General features: G+C 40.2%; 1 protein-coding gene across 6 annotated transcripts in view; it reads left to right on the top strand.

Annotated features, from left to right (window-relative positions):
• The window catches only part of LOC116312038, a 46,715-nt gene extending 31,173 nt beyond the window's left edge, over positions 1-15,542 (top strand). For 2 of the 6 annotated variants that reach the window (XM_031729360.2, XM_039606194.1), the window contains 23 exons: positions 2,247-2,348; positions 2,646-2,694; positions 2,782-2,862; positions 3,096-3,662; positions 4,584-4,720; positions 5,951-6,008; positions 6,148-6,257; positions 6,590-7,424; positions 7,531-7,658; positions 7,772-7,885; positions 8,051-8,108; positions 8,989-9,096; positions 9,185-9,274; positions 9,357-9,485; positions 9,582-9,653; positions 9,771-10,067; positions 10,148-10,231; positions 10,324-10,457; positions 10,551-10,676; positions 10,820-10,877; positions 10,959-11,057; positions 11,148-11,243; positions 14,041-15,542. In XM_031729360.2, coding sequence (XP_031585220.1) covers positions 2,247-2,348; positions 2,646-2,694; positions 2,782-2,862; positions 3,096-3,662; positions 4,584-4,720; positions 5,951-6,008; positions 6,148-6,257; positions 6,590-7,424; positions 7,531-7,658; positions 7,772-7,885; positions 8,051-8,108; positions 8,989-9,096; positions 9,185-9,274; positions 9,357-9,485; positions 9,582-9,653; positions 9,771-10,067; positions 10,148-10,231; positions 10,324-10,457; positions 10,551-10,676; positions 10,820-10,877; positions 10,959-11,057; positions 11,148-11,243; positions 14,041-15,371 — 4,863 coding nt within the window. In that variant the 3' untranslated portion in view covers positions 15,372-15,542. Of the gene's footprint in view, positions 1-2,246; positions 2,349-2,645; positions 2,695-2,781; positions 2,863-3,095; positions 3,663-4,583; positions 4,721-5,950; positions 6,009-6,147; positions 6,258-6,589; positions 7,425-7,530; positions 7,659-7,771; positions 7,886-8,050; positions 8,109-8,988; positions 9,097-9,184; positions 9,275-9,356; positions 9,486-9,581; positions 9,654-9,770; positions 10,068-10,147; positions 10,232-10,323; positions 10,458-10,550; positions 10,677-10,819; positions 10,878-10,958; positions 11,058-11,147; positions 11,244-13,145; positions 13,176-13,461; positions 13,557-14,040 lie in introns of all 6 variants that reach the window. The other 4 variants (XR_005610038.1, XR_004198851.2, XM_031729362.2 and 1 more) reach the window with 4 other exon arrangements.
• The last annotated feature ends 1,630 nt before the right edge of the window (positions 15,543-17,172 follow it).

A 17,172-nucleotide genomic window follows, 5' to 3' on the forward strand; every position in this document is an offset into this window, starting at 1 on the left:
AAAAACATGAGAAAGTGACTATGTAATTATGAAGCTCCTTGGCAAAACGAGTCTAAATGTTGGCTCTTTTGTTCCCCTAGTTAAAATTAGCTGTGTGAATGTTGGTTGTGATAGCTTGTGGGCTAACACTGTGGCTCTAATGGTTTTCTGCTATTAGCAAACTAAATTAATGCTAGCTAATGATACTCAATACTGCTGTAGGATTTTAAAAAGATAATGGGACAGCTGTATCGCATTACTTGTTTCAGTGAACTGGATATAGGGTAAAAGTAATTTAATATTTTGTAATTTTGTTTTTCTGTTTTACATTTATTTTTAACTTGTAAATATTGGCTTAGTAATGTCATTTTATCAGTGGAAACAATCTTCTCTTCAGAACAGCCCCCCCCCCCCCTTATTTATTTATTTATTCATTTATTTATTTATTTATAATTTATTTATTTTTTTTAAATGGCTCCTAAAGTCCTTAAAGTCATCCCTAATATGTTTTCATGGTCAATGTCAGCAGATTTAGAGCTTTAGAAACCCCAAACTTGAAGGTAGAGAACTGATAATTTGTTTAAACTACACTTGTCAAAATTATCGCCGCTTTATTTTAAAATGGGCAAAAAATCCCACTGGAGCTTCAAATTGCAGATGGGATTTTTTTTTTTTTTTTTTTTTTTTTTTTCTGGCAATCGTTACAAATCACTCTATACCTCTGGTCCGTTTGTCACCTAGCTGAAAAGAAACATTCTGAAATCACAAACACTTGTAATGCTTTTATTTAAACCGAGCCTCTGCGCAGAGGGAGATCATGCAATTGTAACCAGCAGATCTGAGGGGAATCCCTCAGTCCTACACGTATACGTTCAGCCTCACACTTTGGGGGAGGATCCCCAGAAGCTTTAAAACATGAGAACATATAAAACCCTGGGGATTCCCTTAGATGGCAACAAAAGCAACTCATGGCCAGAGTGGGTGTGTGTGTGTGTGTGTGTGCGCGCGGTACCAGCCTGTACTGATACTTGTGTGTATGTATGTGTTACGTAAGCATGTGCAGAGTGGATGTTGGGCGCATGATCAGTAATGAGAAAAAACATTTGTGTAACCAACATCTTACTGAAACATTGTAAGCTCATGACATCTGTCTGCTTTTACCCTATTCTGTGCATATTATTCTTCCTGTTTCCTTTTATGATAGGCAGACCCCCACTCTCAATAAATTCCTCTCTCTCTACAATTACACACACCTAGGCCTATAGCTAAACCAACCTAAAACACACACACCCAAATCCTTTCCTATTTCTCTAATCTACAGCTGCACCCTATCATCTAAACAGACTTGAGCACATTTTATTCTAATCATTATTTTCTTGTACTCACACAACATAGTGACACTAAACTGAAAAGGGTAGACAAAAAGCAACTCCAAATTATTGAAGCTCTACCAAGGTCGCTGAATCAGTGACTCCCTTACCCTGCCAGAAATTCAGAAAATCTAGTACTTTCCAGCTCTCCCTACTTCCCATCCCTATATGGTTCCAACTCTCTCCTATGAGGCCCCTTGGCCCTGTGTATCCCAAGCCAATTAGCCCATCTGCCTACTATGAGAGAAACGTGAGAGTGCATGTGGTCTCACTCTCACTTCAGTTAGAGCTGTATGTGGAGAACTCTTGGTACGATACTGGTACATACACTCACACACTATTCATAAATACTTTTTTTTTTTTTTTTTTTTTTTTTTTTTTTTTTTTTGTTTGTTGTTAACTTTCATCATTTGCAGTAAATTTGAAGAAAATTGTGACAAGAGGTACCAGAAGTGTATTCTTCCTCCTGCATTTCTGTTTTCAAATCAAATCTGAGACTACATAAAACATTTTATTCAAACATTTTGATAATGTTTTTTTTTTTCTTCCTCCTTCTGTAACTGTAAGTGATGTTCCTAACTTGCAGATCAAAACTAAAAAGAACTAATGCTGAGTCTTTCACTTAAAGAATCAGTAACAAAAGTAACAAAGTTTAGAAACTTTTATTAGGAAATGTTAGCTGAAGACGATGTAAAAGCTTGCAGATTGGAGTCATATGCGCAACTGCAGGAAAAATGAAGCTTATTGAGTCATGAAAGGCAAGTTGGAAATTTTGTATCAGATTTAATTCCTACTGTCTGAAGTGTCCCGTAAATGCAAATAATGTAGGGAAATGAATCCCCAAGAACTGAGCTGAAGACATGTCAATAAAGCTTGTGTTCATCTCTGTGTGCATAGGACTGTTTCCACCCAGGCTCACTGGATTCCAACGCTGATGCAGAGACACTACTGGACTTGGCAAAACAGGCAGCAACAATTCACAATAAATCTCACATACAGGTATTCTCTACTAGGTTGATGACAGGGGATTTCTTTAAATCACCCCGCAGCTCTAAGTCTGTATGTTCCACAATAGAGGAAGCTGTTAGTTGGTAAATAAGTGTACCATCACAAAATTTATTAGATGAAAAGTCACGTAAACATGTGGTTTGCTTAGTGATCCATAAAAGAGCACATTTCATGTAGCTGATCACATTATGTACAATTTTCTTTTAACAGTTGATAAAGATGGTTGATTTAATTTAAACTTTTGCTCTTTTCACACATTTGTGCTTTTGAATCCGTCTTCTTCCTAAGGTAATATATTTGCAGCGTCCGATTAAGGAGCCATACTCCTACTCCCAAGGTGAGTATTTATGTTGCAGTTAATGTTTGTTTTCAGTGGCATCTGCAGATACATTGGGTTGGACACTTCTCATGTGTTTTGTTCCAGCAACAAGAATCTTGGAATGTGTAAATAGGAAAACTGGGAACAAAAAGCTTAAACCCCAAATAAAACGTAATAGAAAACTGGGTAAGTACACTAAAACGTTTTAAGAATCATATTAAATGTTCAGTATTGTCCAAGCAGTAAATATGCATGTGTGGCTCCTTTCTTTTTTTTTTTCTCTTGTAGCTTGGGTTCCCAGGGTGGCATTGCATTGTCTTTATTTGGAAAACTGACTTGCTGTTTTGTTTACAGAATGGATGCCTAATATGATAAGTGTACTCAGACTGACTTGTATATCCTTTTTTTTTTTTTCTCAGTTCCGAGGATAACTGTAAAAGACGAGCAATGTGTGAGAGTTGTCTGTCAGAAAAACAGCAGCACCAGCATAGCCGGTGTAGAAGAAATCAAAAAAGAGCGTGACGAGGAAACACCGACACAAAGTGAAAATGACTCGGCGTTGAGAAGTGAGGTGGCTTCCAAAACTACTTCAGAAGTGATGGAGAATCCAGGTGAGGTGTGTCGGGCGATAAAGCAGGAGCCAGAAGAGGCTAAAATAAAAGGATCAACTGGGGCGAAGCAAGGCTGCCACAACACCAACAAAGATAATGGTGCAGATGCTGGGATAGAAGATGGCAGAAGTAGCAAAGATGTCCCAGCACAGCTGAAGAATTACAAAGAAATGGAAAGAAAAAGACAGCACGGTGTGTCTGAAACATCGCAAGAGGACTCATGTCCTGCTGAGTGTGTGGGGAGAGAAATGGGCCCTAAAAGACAGCGTCTGACCTCCAGAGAAGACTCGTGTGATGAAGCCCCAAAAATGTCTGATATTAGAATAAAGAAGGAAAAAAATGAAGATGAAGCCTGCAAAGCAGCAATTGACAAAGGTTTGGAAAGTTTTGATGACTATATCTTACTGTTTTTGTTTTGATATGTCAAGAGAGTTGGTTTTCTCCTCTTAGTTTTCAATAATGTGTAATAGACTTTTTTTAATTATGGCCAGTCTACCGTTGTTTACAGCGCTGTCGCTCCTTCATGTTTTTCTGTGTTTTATTCTCAGTCACTTTCACTCAAAGGCATCTGCTGTGATGTTCACAATTCTGATGAAGTCTCACATGTATCAGTACTGATAAATGATCAGAATTATAATATTTCTAACTGTCTGAGGCTAAATTGAATCGAATCAGGACTTTGAGAACCGGAATCGAATGGATTATAGAAATCAGTGATGATACCCAGCCCTAGTGAGTAGCCTAGACCCGACAGAAGTGGATGTAGCTGTGGGTAATAAGAAAAGATGAAAAGAACTATTGATAACTTTTTTGTTAAGTTAAGGCCTGATCCATCTGAAATTCATAGCCAGCTCTGACACGGTGCCATCAATCTTTGAATGCTGAAAAAGCACAGTGTATCCTGAAAACACATTATATGCTGCAATAAATGCACTGCCCAAGTGTCCCCTCTCCCCACTGCCTTTCAGCGGCAGGCAGCAGCAAACAGGTCGTCAGAGGAGGCCGAGATGATGTTTAAGTTTAACATTGTCTGCAGTATTGCCAAAGCACTTTAAGCACAAGTTTGTTAGTTAATAATTTAGAAATGAATATTGTCTGTATGGACTGCAATTCTCCCAAAAAAAAAAAAAAAAGTGCACATGTAAAACTGCGGTGTTAAGCGATGCGGTTGAAAAATTTGAGTGCGCCTAACTTATGTGCCGGTTTGCCTAACTTTTTAAGGTTAGGCGCACCGGTGCGCCCATGGCAAAAAGTTAGTCTAGAGCCCTGTTAATGGTAAACAAATGTGTCCCACAGGTTTTAGCGCCCTGCTTAAATGCTGCTGTCCTCAGCATGAGCCGGTCTACCTCTGCGAGTCCTGCTCTTTGAAGATCTCAGAGAAGGACATCGTCAGGCATCTGACTGGATTTGATCATCACAAGCTCCAGCCGGTGGTGAGTAAATGTTCAGTTTTAAGTTGGGCTTCTTTTTATCTCAGTGCAATGCTTGTATGTTATATTTATAATACACTTCAGCTGCTTTTTAAAAGAATCAGTGGATTCACTACAGCGTTAAAAACAGTGGAAGAGAAATCCACAACTGTGGAGCCACTGCCTGAAAGGCCTGATCACCACAAGTTTTAAATGGTGCGTGGGGCCACCAGCAGTCTCTGACCTGATGACCTTAGAACTAAAATTTTAAAGTGAAACCTAAAACTTACAGGCAACCAGTGAAGGTAGGCTAAAACTGGAGCGATATGAGATCTTCTGTTGGTGCCTGTTAAGAGTTGTGCTGCAGCATTCTGCAGTCTGAAGATGATTTAAAGCTGATTTGTTAAAATGAGTAAAAAGACCATTCCAATAATCCAAACGGGAAGAAATAAAAGCATGAATAATCATCTCAAGTTCAGCCTTTGACACCATTAGTCTAAGTTTTGAGATATTCCTTAGATGATTAAAAACAGTTGTGGATCAGCTGTTTGGCATGTTGCTCAAGTGATGTCGAGCTGTCAAATATAACACAGAGTGTTGGGTCTCAACTCAGACCCCGCTGTATCCAGGACTTATTCCCATGAAAGAAAAACAAGGCAACAGCGTTCGATTGATTACTTGCGCAAGGGAGGCCTCGTTGGTATCTTAGCTCATCACAAATGACCCCGACGATGGCCTCCTCTCGCTGCCTTTTATTGAGAGACAGTTCACACAAAACGCAGCTAAGCAATGCCCACATGGTTCTAAGGCATTGTATGTATATGTGTGAACTTCTATATATGTGTGTGTGTGTGTGTGTGAGACCTCCTGCTGGGCAGGAAGCTTACATCAAAAGAAGCAGATCTTCCAGATAGGATGTATCTGCAATAAAACATTACAGCCCCCAACCAGAACCTCGAGAATCTGGGGGGGAAGGACAGTGGAATCCCTTTCATGAGAGTTGGCAAGCATAGAAATGACAACATTTAACAATTCACTCTAACACAGAGGTTTCTAAGGCTCGATTTAACAGAAGGGTCTAAGAAGCTGATATGCTGCCTAATTTCTGAGATCATATGGTCGGGAGCAATAATTGAAGTTTCATTCAATTATTGAAACTTCAAATATAATTATATTATATTTGCACACTAAGATCTAAAGTTAAATTCCTAATTTGAGGTACTAATATTTATATTTTTTTTGTCTTGACTGCAGGATGTTTATGTAAATGAAGAAGTTTACAGTAAGGTCTCAAAACAAAGCTTTCAATCGGGTAAGGATGCACCTTTCTTTCTGTTTTTGGGTTGTTTTGTTGTTACTTCACGTCAGTGAAGCTAATTTGGTATGAATAACTGAAGAGACAGAACTACCAAAGTGCAGCATTTCCTCATTGGTTCCCACTATCATTACAGCTATAGAGACAGTGAAGGCATTTCAGACTTCATCCTCAGCTCCTACCTGCGTAAAACCTGTGGACACTTCAGTCGACCAACATGATGACAGTACAAAGGGCAGCATGAAGGTAAGTGAAGTGTTATGAATCGAGTTTACGTGTGATATTCATGTGAGATTTGAGATAATGGAAAATTCTGTTGAAGTAAAAGCACAAACTGAAGACATGAATGAAAGTATATTCATGTTAGAGCTGGCCGAGTCTCCTTCCCGGCTCCATCCAAACAGACTTTTTAGACTTTTCAAACAGAGATATTTGCACGGATTCAAACAAATAACGCTGGTACCAAACCTTCCTGCATTGATGTGCATGGTTGAAATCCACAACCTGAACACTGCATACTTGTGACTGCTTTAAAAAACCTAACCACTGCTACTAAATGCTATTGTTTCATTGTGAAGGTGGTGAAGATGGAGATTGATGACAATCAGGAGGAGTCTGCGTTATTTAAAGGCACCTCTGAGGCAGGACTTGAGTTATTCCAATCAACTGAAGAGGACAAAAAGAGTACCAAAGCACCCAAGCCAGCTAGCAAATTTGTCACTTGTCCAATTACTCCCAGAAGTGGAGAAAACGTAAGCCCGTGTGTGTCAAATGCAAGTGGCACAAAGACTGCCTCCAAAGCTGGTATTACTCCAAACACAAGTGTGGAATCAATAAAAATTGCTTCCAAGCCTGACATGGAAGAAGTGAGACCGGTTACGTCCATGTGCACTGCAGCCACTGCTAAAAATCCTGCAACTTCTTCCCAACGGATAGGAACTGCCTCCACCTCTAAGGTATCTGCCTCAAATGTCAAGTCAACTGCAGAATCTCCACCAGTGTGCAGAACTGGAGCTGCATCGAGAGTGAGGGCTACTTCTTTAAACGGTACACCTCCTCAGACTGAATCCACAGTGGTGCGAGAGGCTACTTGCAAAACTGCACCTTCCTCCAGAAGTGAAAAGTTTCCATCTCATCAGTTAAAAACCAAAGCCACCCCTCAAATGGCACCTGTGGCTAAAAAGCCCAGAACCTCAGTTAGATCTGAAAGTGTGGAGACTCGTGCAAAGGCCGTACATGTGAAGAATTCAGTGGGGCCAAATGCACCACATTGTCATAAAAGTAACAAACCTGACGCTCCTCATCAGGCCAAGGACGCATTTGTCAGGCCTGAACACAAGAAGCCACCCACAGAGCCACCCCCAACCTCTATGAGTAATAAGACAAAGCCAAGTGAAGGTCTTCCTAAAATAGGCAAGTATTAAAGTTATTATTTCTATTTGTAAAAAGTGAATTTCTTTCCACTATTTCATTTTATCATTTTTAACCAGAAGCCTGTGTTTTTATTGTTACTTTTTAGGCTTAAATGAGCTGATTGTGGTATTTTGCGAGGAGAAGCAGCAAGTCTACTGTAAGCTGTGTTCAGTGAAGCTAACCAGTTCCAGTGACTATCATCTAATCAGCTTAGACCACTGGAAAAAATATGTGGTGCGTGCTTTTAAGCCTCTTTGCAGTGTAGCTTGTGAAGCAGTTCAGTAATACAGATGTTAATTGGATCTTTGTTGTTTGTTGTTTGTTTGTTTTCGTTTTTCCCTGATTAGAAAACGAAGTATCCTGAATGGACCGCAAAGCCATCAGAGATGGAGAAAAAACTGAACGAGATAGCGATTCCCTTGACCGAGGCTGAGAGGAGTCTCGGACATCGCAGACCACAGGTGGCCCTCACAAGTCTACCAACAGACAATTTAGACCACAATTAGCAGATTTTTGCATTTTTAACATTATTTGTGGTAAAACGAATACACATGAGAGTACAACATTAAAGTGACAGCTCATAAGGTAAAGCTTTCAACTACAATTGTTTATATTTATTCTGCTAGATTCTGAAAGTGAAGAAGGACGTGTATGAAAAGCTGGCACATCTTCGAGAAGATGAAGGTAAAGAAAGATTGATTCATTTTTTCCTAAAATGGAGAATCCAGTCTTTTAATGCTTGAGACTGTAAACCTGGTACATAGCCCAGACCTTGTCTGAGGGGGGGAGGGGAGACTTTACTGCTTGGTCAGAATGACTTAGCAAACATTCAGAGAATCTGACTTCATGTATGATTTAAAAAAAAACAACAACAACAAAAAAATATGTTGTCATTGAGTATACTGTGACTTGACTGTGAGTTGAGTTTGCCATGAAGAATCCAGAGTTGGCAATCAGAATCAAAATACTTTATTAATCCCTGAGGAAATGTTGTTCAGTTGCTTCAACACAATAAGAACAGTAAATAATACATTATATTACAAAGTTACTAAATGGAACAAAATAGCTCTAATTGATATTGCAGTGTGTACTTGCACTTTACATGGAGGAGTTGTACAGAGAGATGGCCACAGGCAGGAGTGATTTGCTGTTATGCAGTGGTGCAGTTGGGTAATCAGTCTCACCAGATGTGTTCTTGTGACTGGCCAGCATGTTATGGAGTGGGTGGAAGGTAGTGTCAAGCATTGTCCTTATCTTGGACAACAACCAGTCCCCGACACCACCTTAAGAGTCCAGCTCACTCCCCAAAACATTACTGGCTTTGCTGATCAGTTTATTGAATCTGTCGGCATCTGCAACCGTCAACCTGCTGTCCTAGATGTAAAAGCATAGAGGATGGCCACAAAAGACACATTGTACAACAGACATTAAAAGACCTTAGCCATCTCAGAAAGATGCACAGTAACTAATTAGCCATGTACCTGATGAGTGTACTGTATGTATAGTTTATAGACACAGCAGTCACTGATTTGAACAATTTTCCTGTCCATTTTTTGATTCTCAGCTGTGAAATATGTGAAGTCAATGAGTAAGAGAAGCTTGCGGCTCTCATCAACCTCCCCAGCTGATTCTGCCTCTGCCAGTCCATGCGACGTTTCAAGCTCAGATGATGGTAAATCAGACATTATTAAAAGCTCCAAACAGGTCCTAGTTTGTGGATACCAGCAGCTGATTTCAATAATGCATTTATTGTCTCTTAGGGATAAATAAAATGTCAGAACTTTCTACTTACGAATGTTCAACGGTGGAGAACAAAAACCAGCACCAGGCACTGTTGATCCAGAAGGAAGGTGAGACCCCAAAATACAAATGAATATATCTTTAAGAAAAAAAAATCATATTCAAACCCCATTTATATTTCTGTTAACTCAGAAATGAGCTCTAACTCAAAAGTGGAAGCGGACCTGACTGCATGGGAGCCAATCGGACAGAGCTCGGAAGGTGAAGACATACAATCTGATGACATGATTCTAGATGAGCTTCAAGACGAGGAAATGGCAGGTAATGCATCCATGCTTGTCACTGGCTTTTTTTATAGAATCACACATAAAATAAATGTTTAAGGTTGAAGTAACAGATCTCCTCTACATAATTTAGAAATTGAGGATTTAGAGGAAGATGTAGAGGTTCAGACTTGCACTGAAGTTATGTCTGAAATACAGAGTCCTGGTAAATATAGAGCTTTTTTACATATTCTGCTTCTGTAACATTTAATGTTCTCTTCCTGCTTTAACTCATTTCCACTAATTTAGCAGAAGTCATAATGTATAAACTTTGTTTTTGCAGAACTTCGTGGCACTGACTCGGACATCTTTGCTGAATCCCCTGGTGGAGGCTCTAGCGACCACAGACCAAAGCAGTTGAAGAGCGAAGAATTTCAGGACAACTGGACATTGCCAGCATGCCCACAAACAGCTTTGCCTGTAAAATTCAGCTGCTCAGAGCCGTTCTCTGTAGCTCCTTCAGCTTATACAGAAGGGCAGAACCAGCTGAGACCAAGGCAGAAGATGGACCACGTGTCTAGAGGCAATCCAGTATCTGAAGAGCACAGCGCATCACAGGCATTCTTAAGAACTCCAACAGGTTGGTGGTGGTGGTGTTGACTGTGTTGTTCATTTTATGATTGAAAGTAAAATTTTGTTATTGTGTCTGTGCTACCACAGAGGGAAGAAATCAGCGCTCTAGTTCTGACAGCCATTTGATCCTATTCTTGAAAACAAAGGGACTGGATGCAGAACCAATTGTTGGTAGGTGTCTCCATCCTACACCGAAACTCCTTTCCACTGTCATTACTTTATCTCACTTTGTGTGCCCCCCCCCCCCGGTGTTTCTCCATCAGGTCAGGGTTATGTGTTGGAGTGCCGCGGGATTTCTTTGGAAACCATTTTCTTATGCACGTGCTGCGAGAAGGTGCTCTCTCACCGTGACGTCTGTCAGCACATGGTCAGCTCTGACCACCAGTTCGAATACATGGTGTGTATTGTCCTAATAATGGTTTTTCAAATGTTTGAATAATAAAAGCGGTCAGCATATGTTCCTACACTTTTAAAATATGATGTCTTTCAGCGGAAAGAACACCCTGAGTTTCTCCACAAGTTCTGGGATGAAGACCTGCCTCTGGACAAGAGACTGGGACTCTTAAAGAAAGTTTCCTGGAAGATTTCAGAGCGGGAGCAGGATGAAAAACCAAAGGTAGACTGTTAAGTCCATATAATAGAAAGATTGGCTGAATTCACTCAAGATGTGCACAGTTATGTATTTAAATGTATTCTTCTGCTTTGACATCAGTGACAATAGTAATAATATCCCCCCCCCCCCCTCCGTCTTGTACACAGGTTACAACGCTGACAAAGGAGTTGCATGAACGTGTTCAGACAGCTCCATTCAGTGAAGGTAATACTAAGATCAAGTTATAACTGTCCACACAGTTTAGGTGAAGTGAATACACAGTAACTGTGCTGTTTGTTCTTGCAGCTGTAAAAATGGTGCAAAATATGCATACGGACAAATCAAATAAACTGGGCATGGCGCAGGACATCGATAAACACAGTGTCTTGGAACCACAGCACAAGAGTGAGTCCACACGGCTAAATCGATGTTTCATCTTCTTTATGTTAACTAGAGGAGGAGTATGACGTGTGACCTCTGCTTTTTGTTGCACAGGTCAGCAGTCTGATGAGCGGCCAATTCCAAATGAGTCTCTTACCACAGAAATGCAATCAGCTTATAGACCTGAGCGATACCACAGAAGTGACAATGGTGAGACTGATCGCTTTTCCAAAATGGAACTTTTTCCATAGGCTGAGGTCTTCACTAAAATATAGAGGGGTGTTAATTATTTGATGCCCAGCTGAGTTTTTTACTTCTCTAATTTTTATGTAGTTTTACATTGATGGTGGGAGACTGAATGTCAACCAAACTTCCCAAAAAATTACATGACATAAAAGTTGCAGTTGATTTGCATGTCATTCAGTGAAATAAATATTTAAAGAAATATAAAATGACCTTCAGTCGCCCTCAGTCTTGAGCTCTATTCAAGATCTTGCCTTGTGGACATGAGAGAGGTGGTGGATTAGCCCAAAAGTAAACGCTAGGAGGTTGTTGCCAAGATTGGTAGCATGCTATACTGTGATGGACTGAAAGTTGACAAAGATCCCCTTGCTCAGGAAGACAGATGTGCAGGCCCATCTTAAGTTTGGGAGTGAACATCAGGGAAGACTTGGAAGAAAGTGCTGTGGACAGATGGAAATCAAAATTGTGCTCTTTGGTAACTCGACCTGCCATGTTTGGAGGAAGAGAAATGTATGAACACCATCCTCCTTGTCAAACATGGAGGTAGAAAAGATTATGTTTTGGGCCAGTTTTTCTGCTAAGGGTACAGGATGACCTTACTGCATTGAGGGGCCAATAGTCAGGGCCATGTACTGCCTAGCCAGTCTTTAGACCTCAATCCTATTTAAAAACAACAACAACAAAAAAACAATCTGTGCAGGGAGGTTTGTTTCTTGGCTGCTGCTTGGCAACTCGAAAGCTTTATTTCAACTTTACTGTTTTAGTTTCTGTAAAGAGCGGTGGTCCAAAATCACTCTTGAGTTCAGACCTGGGGACCAACTACAAGAAATGTCTTACCACTGTGTTACTGAACAAGGGTTTCTAAGTACTAAGTCATTTGTTTGTGTGGGGATTGTCAATGGAAAATTGTACTTAGTAGTCAGTATAATCTTTTAATGATATAAGTTTCCATATATGCTTAGAGGTGTATAATCAATTGTGTAGTGATAGGATGTGTGATCTTTAGTAGGCTTTGTGTGATTCCAGAGTGTTCTGGTATTCACCCCCCACATCCTAGGAGCATGGGAAAGGTCGTACCTTCTTTTATTGTTTTACGGTAGGATAAACGTATCTATGCCTGTTTTAGTCTAAGTGCCTTTTTTACATATAGATGAACTGTTGGATTTTCCAGACCAGCAGGTTTAGGGAAGTCGTTTATGGGGTCACACACACATCCACATTCCAATGTAAAGAACAAACACCCACTGATGTATAAATAAAGACCAGGGCAGTCTCAGAGCGCGTGTCACAGAGCCTTGCTCTGTGCTGCCCTTGTATACAAGTAAAACTGTGTTTCTCCTCTCTGATTCTCAACTGAAGAAGTGTTTTAGAATAATTCTCCTGACGGGGATCAAATACCTGTTTCACTCATAGCAAACACATCAATATCTAACTTTTATTAAAGGTGTTTTTATGGATTTTTGGTTGATATTCTGTCTCTCCATAAAATGAAACTACTATAAATGTTAGCTAATATTTATTTCTTTGTAAGTGAACAAGCTTACAAATTCAGTGGTAGTCGTAAATAATAAACTGTTGTAGTAGTAGTAATAGTAATAGTAATAATAATAAATAATAGTATTAATCCCAACTCTGTAAACTTTGACTGAAGCTCAAAGCAGAACCATGTATGAATTTCTTGTACATTTCTGTTCTGAGTTTTAAATTTGAACGTGCCAATATAAATTAGATTTTTGTGCTATTTAAAGTGGCTGATGGGACAAAGACTCATCCTCTATTGAGTAACTAGTTTTAATTTGAGTTTGAGCAATACAAGCAACTAATGACAACAAAGCCTGCAATTTTGTTTTTGTGCTTCACTCGTTGCAGTAATCTGAAGTGTAATGGTTTGTCAGTCAGGTGAGCTAACTCTGCATTTGGCTTTCTCTTGCATTGAGCTTCACACTGTTAGTTTGCTTTGCCTTTGTGCATCTTTGTTACAATAATGATGTAAGAGGCATGCCTGCATCAGTGTCACAAAATTGGCTGTAGGTTTCCAGTTTTGACTGATTGGTTCTTTTGACTCTGGCCCTATGGTAGCTGGGATAGGCTCCGGATGTTCACTTTTATTTCGGTCACATGAGCACATTTTTATTTTACAGCGTAGGGGGCTATAAATAACTGATGCATTGTCTTTTCATCGCAGGTCCATAGGCTTTTACAAAGGATAAAGACCTTCTCCCTCCTCCTTGCTCAATCTCTGGGTGATGGACAGGAGGGGAGAGGAGGCTCAAAATAAAAGTGAGATGAAGTTTGCTAAACCGGCTCTGCATGTTTCCATTTTGCATTAAACACCATTGGCAGATATAAATGTATATATTTAGTATTAGTATATTAGTGCTGTAATCTGATTGGTTTACTGACCTCCCCTATGCTGTGAACTGCATGAACAGTGACAGTTTAACCGTGTGTTTGCGAGTGTATGATGAAATCAGCCAAGTTTTTCTCACTTTAATATCAGAGGATTTGCTCTTGACATGAAACATGAAAAACACAACTGGAGCTGTACTTTTGTTTGTTCTATGTGGGGGTTTTTTTGTTTGGTGTTTTTCCAAATCAGCATGGCATCTACATTATACTAATGTGTTTATACATTTGTAAAATTGAAATTCAGAAACTTCTCCATGGGTTTGGAGATGGAGATTTTTCGAAGACTGAAAAAGGGATTTATTTTGTTTCTGCAGGCTCTAATTGTGTGTTTCTTGTGCTATTCTATTTCTTTCAGCTCAACTCACACAGGAGCCTCAGTTAGACAAAACTCAAACAGTTGGTGACTTGGATGGGTTCAAAGAAAGACAACTCTGGAGTCCTCTTAATGTGAGCGGCTCCAGCTCGAAGGATGATCCTGTTGCCTCGCTGTTGCCCCGTCCTGGCTCATGTTTCAGCCCTAAAGAGACCTGCTATAAGCCTCCCATGCAAACAAAGCTCACGCCACCAGTCTCTGACTATCAGCAGCCTGCCCTCTGCTTGCATGTGAAACAGGAAGAGGTGCACTTGGAACCACCATGCTCTTCAGCTGCTCATCCTACTGTCAGCCAAACGCTGTCAGTGCCTCCCAGAGATCAGTGTCTTCCATCCAGGAAAAGGCCAGCTGATACATCTGTTAAAACTTGCACCGATAACCCGCTTGACGACACTTTGCTATACAAAAATGATATAGACTGGAATCTCTGTGTACACCTGATTAGTGAACTGAGAAATGCTAGAATGAAAGCTCTAGATGCTGTTGAGACTTTTGACTCCGGTGCTGCCAGTTCATCTGAAAGTGTGGAAAATAGATTGAATTTGCATACAGTGACAAAAACTCCAACTTCCTCTGCCTCATTTAAAAGCATGCCTCTGACAGGAAACCCTGCTAATGCAGGTAGTGAAAACCAACCTGTCAGTCTGAGTGGAAGCTCAGAAGGCACTTCGACTTCTCTGGACCATTTGATGACTGGAAATCCTTTTCAAGTTGAAGCTGCATCTGGTGCAAGGCCTACTACCGCCACTGTTGAGACCAAAGACCCACAGCATCCACAAGCTGTCACTGATCAAAATGCCTCTGAAAAGTTCAGCCCTGTTTTCTTTACAGACACCAGCCTTAACCCAGGACAGATCCCTCAGCCACATGCTGACTCAGAGGCTGAGAGCTCTGGAGTTGACCAGTTGCCCATCAATACCATTGTAACCGAGAGGCCGAAGTTTATGGGACACTATACAGAACAGCACCACACCGAGGTGAACAACAGCCATCAGGGCAGTTTCCCTACAATTTCTGGTGACAGCCCCACTGCGTTTTTGGTGCCTTCAGCCGGATACGACTCATACAGCCAATTGGCTTATGTCGCAAGTTCACATCCAGGGTACGCACCGCCTCAGGCCGTATTAGGTTACACAACAGGAGAAAACCCTCAAGTTTATACTGGAGCTTTAAACCCAAGTGAAGGATACACTGCAGCGACAATCTACCCGGCAAATTTTTGTCCACAGCTGGCCATCAGCCATTCAAGTTTGCAGTTATTTGGGCAAGCTGCGGTGATGATGCAATACTACCCGTCAGTGACGAGGAGATAAGTGACTGGTTTTTGGTTTTTGTACAAAAAAATGTTGCTGTGCGTTTTGACATTTGATTTTTGTCATACTTTTTTTGGTTTGGTAATAAAAAAAGAATTAATGACATATTATAAATTACTTTTATTCTTTCAAAGTAATGTTTAAATGGATAGTTTAACATGCATTTAAAAATAAAAAAAAATCATTATCTTATACTTTATAGTTGGGCGCTAGCTATCATTAGCATTTGGAAAACCTGCGGTGCAAATTGACACTTTCACTGCCTTTTTCTCAGTATTTGTGTTCTCACTTGCACTGCTGTACAGCACATGTCCTGATCACATTTTAAGAAGCTAGATTTAGCCTGTTGAAATTCTTGTTTTGTTTTTTGTTCTGTGGTTCATTTTGAGTAAAGCGCACAGATTTTCTGTGCAAGTAGCAAAAAGTTATGTTTAAAACTGTTTGTATTCAGTATGAAGGGAGTGTCAAAATCTTGGGAAATCCCATTTATTTGTAGCTTGTTTTTAATCTGATAATAGCAGTTTTTATATAAATTTGTAGGTTTTTATGTTGTCTGATTTTGATTAAAAAAAAAAAAAAATGTGTTTGTTTGTATTTTTATTTTTTACCAGTTGGATGGATGGATGGATAATAGATTTCATTTGTCTGATGAATAAAAGGGAGGGAAACTTGTACACTAAGGGGAGATCTGGGTATGATTGGGCACAAAGTTTAGAGGGAAGGGAGAGAGACGCCTTCTCTATTTTTAATATTAAGCTTTAAACTTTCCTTTTTGATGGAGTTTAGAGTGAGTCCTGGATCAGATGACTGTGAATCCTCCCATAGGCATGCTGCAGTAGGTCTAGCCTGCTTATCTGCATGTCTCCCAGATTGCACCGTTTCTTCTTCACTCACTTTAAAAAAAAAAAACAAAAAAAAAAACCCATTCTGCATTTATTCATTCACACTCTTGTCCACGGTGTGCCTTTGTCCTCTCTTCCTCCCTTCACTCCCAACAGTATGCAGCAGGTGGCTGCCCCTTCCTGAACCTGGGTCTGCCACAGGTTTCTTCCTGTTGAGAGGGAGTTTTTCCTTCCTACTTTTGCCAAAGCACTTGCTCATAAGGGGTCATCTGAGATATTTTCCCAGTATTATTGTAGGGTCTTAACCTTAGAATATAAACCGCCTTGAGGTAACTCTTGTGATTTGGTGGACATAAAGTTGAGGAACTTTTTTTTTTGTTAAATAGTGTCCAGTTCAGGTTCTTACCAACTTGTTTTGGCTTCCAGACTGAGCCATAGCAGAAAGAAGTCTGAGAGCTATATCAAAGGAAAGCTGCCTCAGTTATCTCTGCAGCAGTAGTTTTAGTTTTGTAGTCATCACAGATTTTAATTATGCACTTTAAACTTTTAAAAGGCTATTCCATTCTTAAAAGTGGCAGATCTCTGGGAGAAAATGCCTTGTTGGGACATAAAGGTCATAAGTGAATGCCAACAGTAACTTGCATAACCCTGGTTTTAACCAAGGTATGTAGAAGAGCATCTCTGAAGGCACGACATGTGGAGATTTAAAAACAGATGCGCTACAGGAGCTAAAGATCTCACTGGATGTCATGCCTGTCAGTTCAGAACAGGAAACGGAGACCATTGACCACAGTGTACTGATCTTCTGAAGTCTGCTTCCAGTATGATAACACACCATGTAACAAAGCTTTTGCTCTATTGCCCTGCTATTAACAGCGTTGGTGCCTAATGAGTATGTCAGGAAGTAAGCATTCTGTATCTGAGGTAGAGCAGGCAGGTTTTTGACTGGTGATGTTGGG

This window comes from Oreochromis aureus, linkage group 22, assembly GCF_013358895.1.
Source record: "Oreochromis aureus strain Israel breed Guangdong linkage group 22, ZZ_aureus, whole genome shotgun sequence".
Lineage (NCBI taxonomy): Eukaryota > Metazoa > Chordata > Actinopteri > Cichliformes > Cichlidae > Oreochromis > Oreochromis aureus.